This window comes from Polypterus senegalus, chromosome 13 (genome assembly GCF_016835505.1).
Source record: "Polypterus senegalus isolate Bchr_013 chromosome 13, ASM1683550v1, whole genome shotgun sequence".
Classification (NCBI taxonomy): Eukaryota; Metazoa; Chordata; class Cladistia; order Polypteriformes; family Polypteridae; genus Polypterus; species Polypterus senegalus.
The window spans coordinates 32,599,668-32,613,695 of NC_053166.1; the positions used below are offsets into that span (position 1 = coordinate 32,599,668).

General features: G+C 40.8%; 1 protein-coding gene across 1 annotated transcript in view; it reads left to right on the plus strand.

Annotated features, from left to right (window-relative positions):
• The first annotated feature begins 5,238 nt into the window (after positions 1-5,238).
• Positions 5,239-14,028, plus strand: part of si:dkeyp-23e4.3 (rho GTPase-activating protein 7) — a 251,409-nt gene continuing 242,619 nt past the window's right edge. Inside the window, exon 1 of the mRNA XM_039776150.1 lies at positions 5,239-5,616. Coding sequence (XP_039632084.1) covers positions 5,502-5,616 — 115 coding nt within the window. The 5' untranslated portion in view covers positions 5,239-5,501. The remainder of the gene's footprint in view (positions 5,617-14,028) is intronic.

Below are 14,028 nucleotides of genomic sequence, written 5' to 3' on the forward strand. Positions count from 1 at the left end.
TTCAGCTACGTTATTTACTGTACCACGTCCATTGTCAAGCTCATGATCTGATGTATTTGTTGCATCTGATGCAATTGTGCAAAGCCTATTTAATATGGCGGCATGCATGATGAGACGTGCAAGCTTTGGAATAAACCGAAAAACAAACATATGTTCTTGTGAAATTTGTTCTTATTAGGAAAAGGACTCTTTAGTGATGGTTAAGGTCATCAGGTTTCATTATTCTGACTTGAATTTTTGAACTTTATTTTCATTTGTGGTGCCCCAGCACTATCTGGGGTAGTGGGGTCTCGATAGCGGGATGTGGTAACACTTTTTGTAGATAATATTGTTTTAGTGCAATAAACCAATCAGTGTTTAAGTAGGAGGCGCACCCCATCCCTCATGCTAGAAAGAAAGTCTCTGGGAACACAATTTTTTCAGTGTTTCTGCTGGCAGAGACCAAGAAGTATTTTCTCATAGACTGAAATAGCATAATAATGAAAGCAAAAATTAAGAATGTATCATAAAAATCAAAAGTAAACAATGTAACATAATAGTAAAAGCAGAAATAAAGTATATATGGTACAATGGGAGAAAATATCTCCTGAAGTTTATATGAACACAAATCTTATGGAAAACACAGACTACAGTGTGTGCTAAGTCACATCAGGGGTCTGTCGCTGTGATTTTTATTTTTATAAATGCAGTGTGGCTCAGACTTGGTGGGTGTGAGTGCACTGAATGGACAAGTAGGTGAGAGATTGACTACAACTACAGTATGTGTAATGGCTTCAAAACAAAACAGTGAAGAAAATGTAAAACAATAAAAGGGTCTTCTTCCTCCTTAAATAAATACAGTTTAAGGAAGCATACAAAGAAAACAAAATCAAAAAGTGAAAAAAAACATGCACAAGACAAACAACACACCACTCTATTCAGAAACCTCCACAAAAAGCATAATAAATCAGAAGTTCTATGTGCAAGAATGCACAATATTCATTTCTGCAACTAACTCACTCTGCAGCTTCAGTCCTTATTGTCAGACGGTCATAAGATGAGCTCTCCTCGTTGCTGTTTGGTTTTATATGCAGAGCAAAGTCCACCTGGCCAGTCCCAATATATGTCTACTAGTCTCAGCCAAACACCAAAGACGCCGAGACACTCGCCACACGAAGAACTCTAAGCAGGTGAATGCTCTCTGTATCTTTTCTTCAAACGTACGCGTGTGTATGTACCCACCAGCATACATACGCACAAAAGGCGCTGACTGTTAGGAAAACATTTCTGAACTTAGCTACCTTACAGCTCCATATTAAACCAGTATACATGCTCTCTCCTAGCCAGTAAATAAATGTACTAAGCAGATGTCCTTTTCCAGCAGCAATAATGTAATGCTGGGATTTGTCTGTACTTTTACAAAGACCTAATGAGAACCTCTGAGTGAACCTCCACCCTAAGCATGACCTCCAACAGCTGCCTAGCTTTTTCGTCCTGGAGCAGCCCACAGCACCACCTCCTGTTACCCAGGTAAAAGCATTGAAACTATAACAAAGAGAAAGTGAAGCTATAATTAGTTATATTTTTACAGGAATATACTCAGTCCTGCAACCAGTCATACAGAGCCCAGAAAACCAAAGAAATATCAAAATCCAATACAGAATATACAATACTCACAGAAACTCCTATAAATGAATGATTCCCAACACCTGAGCATTCTCAGCCAATTTAAATAGCCCAAGGAAGAGTTCAGAGATAGTAACATTGAACTTATCCTTACAAACCAGAGTGCTCAATAAGATCTCAAGATGCTGGCCTACTTAAGATTCCAACAGTGGAAACTCAAGCTTTTAGTTACAGGAAAGACCTCAAAGCTGTGGAATGATCTGCCTTCTTATGTAAGAGATGCCCATTCAGTCTTAGCTTTTAAATCCAGGTTGAAGGCTCACAACTTTAGTCCAGCATACCCTAACTAGAGCTGCTGATTAGCTGTGCAGAATACATCTTGGTTTGTTAGTCATTTTTATTAAAATATAAGTGATACAATATTTCTGAACGGTTAACTAACCCCTCCTCTATTCTGATTTTCCTTTTGGTACCTTGATGTGGCGCCTGCTGCACTGCTCTACTGTCAAGCTGTTCTCATGCCCATGGAAAAGTCACCTCAGATACTGGCTGAATTGGAATCATTGGATGGTAAGATTCTGCCATCAGACTAGATGACCTAACACACAATCCACTGCAGAAAACCCAGAAAGGGGCAGACAGGTATTTGGCCAGGCAGGTTGTAGACTCTCCAGAGGTTTATTTTCTCTAGGGATGCTGCTGACTGGAGGTTATGTTTTCATCTCCTCCACTGCCAACTGTCCATAGTTTAACAATGAATTAATAAACCGATAGCATTGGGCTCCATTTATGTTAATCAGTTTCTACTTCGTTTTCGGTGTGTTTTGATAAATCTGTGTCTCTATGTATACAAATTCTGTATTTAAAAATCTGTAAAATGTTGTCACACACGCGTGCCTGGGGAACAACTTCAGGGCTTGTCAATTTATAATTCCTCTCCAAGTCAAGGGTTGGCGCTGCTTTATAACATTTCTCATCTCCTTCCCTCTGCAGGTCAGAAAAACAAAATCTCAAGGGCAAATGACATCACATCCGGTACTGGGGCTCCTGAGCCTGCCACTTCTGCCTCGTCACTTTCATAAATGGAACCACAGTAATCTTTTTCCAGTCTTGTCTTAGACTCGCATCTGGAAAGACATCCTTGGGTTTATTCGCTTTTTTATGGGTATCATCACTGGTCTTCAACCCTCCATAATCTCTTTTGTTTTCTTATTACAATGTATACATGCATTTACATGGGAACTTATCAAAGCACTCTGCATTTGCACTCAGCCAAGAGCACTATACACCTATATCTTATACACTTTATACTATATTATATACTCTGTACACCACCAACTATAAATATAACATCAGGTCAGGTTACTTGCAGAAATTCTGTGATAATTCAGCACTAACGGGGAGTTTTGATACCCCCTTATCAGCACACCCTGTTAGTGAGGCTGAGGAGAGGAATCAGGTGGTGAACTTTGTTTTTTAGTGGAAATGGAATTGTTTGCATATTTCACCACAACAAACAGCCTAAATGTGCAATCACACTTCAGGAAGTGGATGCAGAGGTGGTCCACTCCTATAAGTACATGGGGGTCCACATCAAAGCCAGTTTGGACTTTTTTTCTATGCTGTGGGGTGCTGGGCTTGTAACATCACTTCAAGAGAGGCCCACCAAATCAAGAAGCTAATTAAAAGGGCAGGTTCAATTATAGGACACACTCTGGACCCCCTGGAGGGGCTAGAGTTGGAGAGAGTTAAAACAAAACTGAGTGTCAAAATGAACAATGCTGTACATCCTTTTGTCTGACACTCTAACACTGAGGAGCCAATAAATTATTCCACAGATTTGTAACAAGAAACGCGATGCTATCTATCTATCTATCTATCTATCTATCTATCTATCTATCTATCTATCCTTTCTTTTTAGTCCTTCTGGTGTGTGTTCAGACCATAGTGTGTGTATATATTTATTTATTTATTTATTTATTTATTTATTTATTTAAATAGCTTCTGTAAAATGCCAAATTCACCCCTGGTAACAAATAAGGTTCTATCTGTCTATCTATCTATCTATCTATCTATCCATCCAAAAATAAGCTGAATTGAACTAAATTGATGTCAAGGTAGCCCCGCTCCCTGTGGTTCCACCCACAAATAATAAGGAACTACATTTGAAGGGGTAGTACACAACTACAAATCACATACTGTGATGAATTCAACAAAAATTATATATAGACATGAAAAATAATGACTCAAAATGAACAAAAACGACAATAAACATAACTTCAAACAAACACATAACATTTGTTTCTTGATCTCCCAGTCACAATCTTTGTCTTAGTACAACACCATGAACCAAGTTATTTCATATAAGCCCCAAAAGAATTTCCACTACAACAGTTTATAGAGTAGAATACCTGGACCTGTCACATCACATCACACACATCACAATCCATGCAGAAATATCCACAATCCTTCATTTACTTTTTAACCCACTTATCCCATTTAGACTTACTGTATGCTGGTGCCTTTCCGGGTAACACTGATAATGGAAGAAGGTACTTTCAGAATGGAAATTGCATGTTAACTTTAGCAACACATTTCTCTGGTGACATACTATAGAAATAACCCCAAACGCACAGTCTTCTCTCCATGTCAGCATGACACTTCACTTCAGAACCTAAAGGTATTTGTGTTAGGCTAACTGGTGACATTTAATTGTCGTACTGTAGGTGTGTGTTGGTAAGTTTGTCAATGTACCATATCTGATCTGAAATGCTCACTTTGGCATTCCCCCATTGCACTAAAGCAAGACAAAAGAAGGCTAAAAGTAAAACTAGTGTAACCTGATCCTTGCCCTCTATCTAGTCCTGGCTGTTCCAGTAATTTTTGATGTATCTTTAGGATTTCAAGGGTGACCTGTTTATGTTATTACTACACAGCATTTGGCCCTCAACAACTGCAGGCATTCATTTACTTGTAGCCAGGGAGAGTAACTGATCAGGTTTTGTGCCTGTGAAACGAATGACTTTATGCTCAGATCTCTCCACTTACTAACCTCACCTCCCCATCTTATTAAAAGATTTATAATGCATCATTCTTTGTTTAAAAAGAAGCCCAATTCCTGCATTATCTACTACAGGAGGTGCCAAGCAGACGTTTGTAGAGATTAGCAGCACAGTGGGCACGCTTTTGCACAACTGGCAGTTTCTTGCTAAGGAAGGGATTAGGCTTAAAGCTGAAGGTGATTTTATTTTAGAACTCATTGGCAGAACTTCATTATAAAGGATGCATGGAAACTGAGAACAGCCAACACCAAAACTCAATTTATCTTCCATGAGTGCAGAATTCCCACATGCCAAGTGAAATTAGAAATTCTTGATCTGCCCGTTTTGAAATGCTAAGCTTCGACATTAGCCTCCCCGTGGGTTGGGTGCTGGGAGATTTATTTCTGTAGAGGTATTTGCAGCTTAAAAAGAGGAGGTTTAAAAAAAGGGAAGAAGATGTGTAAACTACCAAAGTTAACAGCTTCACAATGAATGCAAGAGGAACCCGCTCAGAGTTTTTTTCTAACCCATGACATACTCAAGCCCTGACTGCTTATTTATTACTCCACATATGAGAGGAATGAGCGTGTTTATAAAATGTGGCAGCTGAGATGCAAAGCTGCCTTTTGCTCCAAGGCAGGGGGGACCCAAGTGGGATGCTATTTCCTTTCGAGCCCAGCCTGACCCCAGCCTTCTTGGAAAAAGCTTTTTTTCCTCAGTGAGAAGGGTGTTAGCAAATTACATGCAGACTTTTTGCATCAAGTGTCAGCCTGAGAGGGAACTGAATTTTCTTCCAGTTTGCTTAAGTTCAACATTGTCTTATGTGTTTGGATTCTAATGGAGTGAACTAGTCCAATGGCCAATTCGGGGAAATTACCTTTAAGAAGATCCTTTAGCGAACACATTAAGGATTCTACCAACAAGGCATGGGACATGTTCTGGAAGAGCACGAGGGAGAAACGTCTCTCAGGTCAGGAGAAAAGCCTTTTTTGTACCTCTGCAGAGCACATTAGAGTGCAAAGTGGTGTGGTGGGCAGGAACTTTTGCAGCTCTCACAGATTGCGAGTCTGTGAAGCTCCTACATTTTATCAGAGCTTACCTGTTTTAAACACCAGACTGGTATTCTGGCTGTTAGGAGTCTTATGTTTTGGCTTTGAACAGAATACATGTGTGTTTGTATGAATGCAAAAGGGGAAACACTCTGTTATTGGAAACAATAATGCATCAGTTTAAATATTGTAATATTAAGCCTATAATATTTATATATATATGGAGAGAGACAGACAGAGGGAGAAAGGAATTAATTATTCATCTTAATATGTTTTATACACTGATTCTGTTAGATAGATAGATTAGATAGATAGATAGATAGATAGATAGATAGATAGATAGATAGATAGATAGATAGATAGATCTGATATGCATTATACTGTATGTATATATATATATATATATATAATTGCTTAAAGCAATTGAGGGCAAAAAGACCCAGAGCCTAACCTGATAGCTTTGGGCACAATGTACTTTCTGTTCTGCCAAACAAATAAAAAGTACATAGATCAGCTACAACATTAAAACCATCTGCCTAATATTGTCTATGCCCCCCTTGTGCTGCCAAAACAGCTCTGATCCTTCAAGGCATGGACTCCACAAGACCTCTGAAGGTGTCCCGTTGTATCTGGCACTAAGACATTAGCAGTAGATCCTTTAAGTCCTGCAAACTGCGAGGTGGGGTCTCCATGGATCGGGCTTGTTTTTCTAGCACATCCCACAGCTGCTTGATTGGATTGAGATTTGGGGAATTTGGAGGCCAAGTCAACACCTTAAACTCTTTGTCATGTTCCTCAAACCATTACTGAACAATTTTTGCAGTGCATTATCCTGCTGACAGATGCCATTTCTATCAGAGAATGGCGTTGCCATGAAGGGGTACAGGTGGTTGGCAAATAATCTTTAGGTAGGCAGAGTGTGTTGAAGTAATATCCACGTGAACACCGGGACCCAAGGTTTCCTAGCAGAATGTTTTCCAGAGCATCACGCCACCTCTGCCGGCTTACCTTTTTTCCAATAGTGCATCCTGCTGCCATCTCTTCCCCAGATAAACGACTCACATCCACTTGGCCGTCCACATGATCTAAAAGAAAACATGATTCATGAGATCAGATTGCCTCCTTCCATTGGTCCATAGTCCAGTTCTGACACTCAAGTGCCCATTGTAGGCATTTATAGCAGTGGACAGAGGTCAACATGGGCTCTCTGACTGGTCTGTAGCTACGCAGCCACACACTCAGCAAGCTGCAATGCACTGTGTGTTCTGACGTCTTTCTCTCATGGCCAGCATTACGTTTTTCAGTAATTATTGCTACAGCAGCTCTTCTGTGGAATCAGGCCAGACAGGCTACCCTTCGCTTCCCACACTCATTAATGAGTCTTGGGCATCCATGATCTTGTTGCTGGACACTGGTTGTCCTTCCTTTTAAATCTTTTGGTGGGTACTAACCACTACATAATGCGAACACCACACAAAACGTGCCATTTGGGAGATGCTCTGAACCAGTTGCCCGGACATCACAGTTTGGCCCTTATCAAAGTTACTCAGATCCTTACACTTACACATTTTTCCTGCTTCCACCACATCACCTTCAAGAACTGACTGTTTCTGCCTAATATATCCCACCTCTTGACAGCTGCCATTGTAACAAGATGATTGATGTTATTCACAACACCTGGCAATGGTTATAATGATTGGCTGATCTGTGTAAAGTGGACATAAAAAGTCTGCACACCGCTGCCAAAAGTTTGTGTAATAAAAAAAAATGAAACTAAGATAAGTCCTGTCAAATCTATTCCAAATTTACTGTTAAGTTGAAATCTACAAAAGAAGGTGAAAACAAATCAGAAACTGTTCAGTAAAGAAAGGGAAAAAAAAATTCTACAAAATCCTGATTGCATGAGTGTGTACACCCTTTAATAATCAAGAATGTGGCTGCGTTCAGAATCAGCCAATCCCAATAAGACTCATCTCAAATAGTAGTTGGAGTGCACACCTGACATCAATTAAAGCGGCTCTGATTGAGCTCAGATAAAGTTTGGCTGTTCCTGTAGGATTATCCTGATATCCTCTTGCTTGCAACATACTTCAAAAGCCAAGTCTGCAATAAAGGTGGAATAAGTTCTGACAGGATTTATCCTGGCTTCACTTTTTTATTACAATTTGCACTTGTTTACAATTTGCAATTTTGGCAGGGGTGTGTACACTTTATATCCACTGTGTGTGTATATATATATATATACAGGGTGATATAGAAAAATGGGAACTTTTGAAAAACCCAATAAAAATAGAAGAAATCCAACAAAAAAAATTTATTGACAGCAAATTGAACCACTACAACTTGCCTTTTAAGAGACAGTAATCCAAATTATCAATGTCTGCCTGTATGTATGCATTCTTCCAATCTGCTGTTGAGGTCCCCCATTGATCGCTGCAACATCTCAGCTGGGATACCACGAATTTCGTTTTGAATTCTTTGTTTCAATTCATTCAGTGTCCTTGGCCGAGTCGTGTAGACCCGACTTGTAAGTTAGCCCCACAAGAAAAAATCACAAACAGACAAATCTGGTGATCTTGAGGGCCAGGGAATGTCACCGAATCTTGAGACAGTTAGCTGCCATTGATTGCCTTGCAATTGATTACTAAATTACTAAATGGCAAGACTGTTTACAGCTCAAGGTCCCTTTCCACAGTGCTGCCAACTGTACATGGCTGCCACTACGCATTTCAAAAGTCCCCGTTTTTCTGTGTCACCCTGTATATATATATATATATATATATATATATATATATATATATATACTATATATATATATATATATATATATATATATATATATATATATATATATATATATATATATACTAGCTGTGTAAGCCAGTGCCATAAAAAGCCTGGCGTCCTAGAAACTATTGAAATCATCACAAAAAAATGTAAATGTAGAGATGTCAGGTAATTGAAAGGAACTACTCTGAGTGTCTCTCTTCTATGAGGTTTCGTTTTGTCAATGTGCTCGTCTCGCTTCTGTATTAGCGGCTAAGTGAGTGACTTTCTTCAGAGGTGTTGTTTTGCTGATATGCTGGCCTCGCTTGTGTTTCCTCGGAGGTGAAGCCCATACTCTGACTCCACCTCTCACTTCCGGACTGGACAGACACACACATTTCCATGCGTAGACGTTTATATACAAGATAAACAGGACAGACTTTAAAAATAATTTAAGATATTAAAAAAAATGTAATTCTGCCCAAGTGGAACGTAGGTGCACTCCAACGTCAAACGTTGGCACTGCATCTAATCATGTTCAGCTCTGACGGGAGAGCGTCCCCTGCATGGGGAGAAGAGCGAAGAAGTCGTGATATCTCTGCAAAATCAGCAGCTACCCTCTAAAACATACATAGCTCTGATCTCTCTCTCAAAAATGTCAAACGTTATTCCTTAACAATCTAGATGATATTGTCTGCTGAACAAACAGGTATTGCTTGCTTAGCTGAGGCAAGGTACGCTCCAATGCGTGGCGAAAGGTAGGCCAAATCGAATGGAGGCTGGAGCGCTAGCAGATTTGCACTAATAAATTGGTACCGCAAGCGATCTATGATACTTAATGTGATGAGAGAAGTTGCAAAATCAATTGGAATGTTCAAGCAAATTATAGAAAAAAAACAATCTAAATCTGTAAAGTAGTTCTCTTGTGAAAAGTGAACAGAAGGACAGACAGATGTTGGATTTTACATATATCAAAATTATGTTAACATTTGAAATGCAGAAACAGTTTATTCACAAAACATATTTCGTATGTGTAAGATGATTTACAGGAATGTCTCGCCATCATGTTCAACACATGTACCATATGTGGCACATAAACTGTCCACAAAAATTGTATATAAGTATATGAATAGCAGTACCATTAGTTTTAACATAATTTTGACTCAAACCTATATATATAGATAGCACAGGGTCAGCCATCATATAGCACAACTGGTGCAATTTTCAGGTTAAGGGCCTCACTAACGGGACTTGAACCGGCAACCTTCTACATACCAGCGCAGATCCTTAGCCTCATTTCTCCCATATATATTGGGTGTGTGTGTGTGTGTATATAGATATATACAGTGTATATGTTGTGTGGAACAGGCAGGACACAGACAGGTAGACATGATGTTAAAGCACCACACACGTTTATTTACAATATATACAAGTGGAAAACACACACAACCCAGTGCCGCAGCACCAATCACCCAAGAGTCCAGGCCCTTACACAATGCCTTTTCCTCTCTTCAGGCCACCTTTTTCCTCTCCTCCCGAGCTCTGTCCTCTTCCACCGGACTTCAGCCATCGAATGGAGGGAGGCAGCCCCTTTTATACACACCCGGATGTGCTCCAGGTGCTTCCTGGCAATCTTCCATCGACACGCTCCCGTGTGGTGGAAGTGCCGGCTGTATTCCCAGAAGCACTCCGGATGTCCCTGCTCCTCTTCCCGGGTGTGGCAGAAGTGCTGAGGTCCAGGGTTCCCAAGGCATTGAGGCTGGCCCTGGCGATGACCACTGGCCCCTACAGGGTTGAGCTTAAAAGCTCTGTACCCGTGGCCTACAAAGACACCAGGGTGGTCGCCCCCATGTGGTCTGGGGGAGGCATAAGCCCTCCTCCGGTCCTCCTGAGCATCCCGGCCGGGTGCCCCCCCCTCCTCAGCCATGTGCGACACTATATATATATATATATATATATTCAAACCCCTTTTGAGTTATGACATGTATGAGTGATTCCTGTACTGTACTTTATATATGAGAACCATAACTTGAGGTCATCATATGCAGTCTTGAGTATTCTGTATGCCTATCTGAAAATGTGAATATTTTATGATCATTTTTGGATGTTATTCATGTAAATTCAATTACATTGCAATTTATAAGATGTACACTTTTACGTGTGTCTTTTATTGTACTCTTGAGTATTTCAGTGGCTTTGGGTTCAGTTCACACAATGTAAACCATGTGTTTGTCACGACATATACAGTACTTTTCGGCATACAGCTTGCATATATTTGGCTTACATGCAGAGTCTAATAAGAAGGTATCAGATGGTGGGCATTTATTGTTTTTTTTTTTCTCTCATTGCTTTTCTTTTGTTGCCTGTGTCTGTCTTAGTTGGTTTTAAAATCACAGGAACTCATCTGTGTTGCAATACGTAAGAGATGCAGGCACACATATGGTGCCAATGAGTGTGTGGGTGACCACAATTTTAAGAGTGGGTCAGTACTGTAAAGAACCCAGCAGAGTGTGCGTCACAGTTGTGACTTTGATAAGTATATATATTAATATTAGTTTCCCTAATTTATCAACCATTTCCCTGATTTGTTACAGAGTATCAACAAGCCTTTACTCTCTGGCACTGCCCGGCTGTAGCTCGGTTCATATTCTTGCTATTTCAGTTTTGTCACAGAGAAGAATGGTCTTGTTTTTCCGGAACAAACTTTCAAAGTCAAGCTGACTACCCCAAGGCACTGCTTATGCTTCAGTGATTTGTTCAAGGCTCTGGGTCATGAGCGTGTTTTCTGGGTGACCTTCTTATTTTTTTATTTATTTTGATATTGTCCTGTCTCTACCATGAACATACACAAGTGGCATATGGCCTTGTTGATTTTGCACCCCTCAGCTTCATCCTTGATGCTGGCATATATCGTAGAGTTAGTCTGTATTATGCAAGATGTCTTATAATAAAATCATTTTTTCAGCATGTGTTTTCATTTAAATAGTAGTAGCTCATTTTTTTGGCCTTAAACTGTGAAACACAGCCTTGGGAACGAATCAGACATCCTCCCCGAAAACACTACATAGATTCAGTGTCATTAAGCCGCTAAAGACATGTAAATATGCTGCATTTGGAAAACCACATTTGTCCAAGCTTCACACATCCACTTGCAGTAATTACAGGGGGCTGAGAGCTGAGTCTCTAATTTTTTCATTTTCACTTTCATGCAGCATCCGTTGGCTCTTTTGGCCTCCGTGCTAACTTCTCAGTATAGGGGGTCGGCAGAAGTTTGTGTCAGAGATTCTGTAAATAAACCATCAGAGCTCAGAAAATCAACTTCAGGAGGAGGAGGCCATACCGAGGTCTCTCAAAGTGGAGGCGAGCCTCCTGGTGCATGTCAAGGGAAGGAATGGCATTCAGACGCTACATACCCAACAGTGGTTTTATGTTTGTAACATGATGTGAAAACAATCTGATAGTATTAAAGAGACAAATAACCTTTTTATAAAGCACCTTTCTGTGGGAAACACCGCCTAACTGCAAATCACAAGTCTACATTTGTGTCCAAATATTTATTCAAATAATGCAGGGACAGGTTTAGCAACGTGGTCAGAGTTATTGCAAAAGTCAGAGATTGGACTAAAACTAGCATCTTAGAGCTTTAAGCTCCATTACCTTAGCCAGAGGGTAGTGTGGTGGAGCGGTTAAGGCTTTGGACGTCAAACCCTTGTGGGTTCAAATCCTGCTACTGATGCTGTGTGACCCTGAGCAAATCACCTGACCTGCCTGTGCTCCTGGGAAAACTGAAAGAAATGTTGTAAGTTACCTTGGATAGAGGTGTCAGCCTAATAAGTAAATGTGAGCCACTAGGGCACATTGTACTGAGTTGAATGAGGGTATTTAATCATATTTTATTAGATTGATGTCCAGGCCATTCAACCCTGCATTATGCAATATGAGGCTTGAAAGTGAAATTCATTTTAGCGATGCCTCCAATAAGCAAGGGTGGCATGACGGTGCAGTGAGTAGCATTGCTGCTTCACAAATTCAGAATCTGGAATTGAGATACCTGGGTGCCCGTGGCCTTGGCATCTTCTTGAACCCGTGACAATCAATAGTCACTTTTTCATGTGAATGAGTAGTCATCCAGTTTCCCCATTAAACACTCCTGGGATGTGCAGCATTGCAGCAGCACACACCCAAGCTGTACCTTTTATTTTAAAAACTCTGCACAGCCACAGACCCCTAACCCGCTTCACCCTAGGGCTTTGAATGGTGTGCCCAGCACTCTAGACAGCTTAGCTGAGCCCCAAACCCCAGACACAATTGCACCACAACAGTTCTGGGTTCAATTAACATATTTTTTTATTTATAATGTACCTTTCAACAGGTCTCTTCTTCCCAATCAGCACAATTCAGGGTGCTGTACAATGGCATACCCTGCATTTTTTACCCCAAATGGTCATGTGAAAAGACAATTTCCTCTTGGGGATTAACAAATTATATCATATCAAATCAAAACATTCAGTGCACAGTTCTTTCCTTATATAATTTTCACTCTTCCATTCCTCCCAGGCAAGTGTCCCCCATCTCATCCTGATTCCGACTCTGCGAGTGGGGTGAAATGGCTCCCTTTATGCCGTAACCGGGAGCAGGTCCAGTGTCACAATATTGCACGGAGGAACCACTTTCAGGTGAGGTGAAACCCTCCACAAAGTATATCTGGTCATAGCAGCTCCCTCTGGTGACACCCTTGGCACCTTGCAGGGCTGCCCAATGGGACTACAACATCAAGGTTTCCCAGTGAATACACACATGGGCGATCCAACAAAGGAAAGCTGCCATCTAGCACACTGGAGGGGGTATACAGCCCAAACAGGTGGGTTTATATAGGGTTTATAAAGGTCAATACATTCCATTTGGGAATCCCTACTAAAAGAGCATTTATGTCCTTCTGCGACTCCTCCAGTTGTTTGTCCACTAGGGGAGTGATATCCTTTATATGCTCTACAACTCTATGAAGGCCAATGCAATTATCTACTCTGTGGTGTGCTGGACCAGTAACATCACTTCAAGAGAGTCAACAGGCTAATTAAGAAGGCAGGCTCAGTTAATGTACACACTCTTGAGCCCATTGACGTAGTAGAGGAGGACAAAGTAACACTGAGGACTTTCAACAAACAAAAACTTCAGCAGAAATGTGTCAACAAACACATTGTGGCTCCTTTATACGAACAGCAATACACCTTGTGGACCACCAGGGTGCGTACACCTCCCCAAACCTCGGACACAAGAGACACAGAGCTCAGTCTTGTCACACAGCACACCTTTATTTAAGGAGAGAATCGCTTTTCTTTTGCTCACCCTAACACTGCACAGTACAAGCACCAAATAACACAGCCCCTTCTTTTCTTCTGGCCCCTCTTTCTCTCTCTCACTCTCTCTCTGTCTTTCTTTTTTTTCTCTCTCTATCTACTCCCCCTCCAGCAAGCTTTGTCCACCTCCTCCTATATCTGGCTTCTTTAATAGTGCACCCAGAAGTGCTCCAGGTGTTCCTCGACCTTCTTCTGGCAGTGCCCATGGAA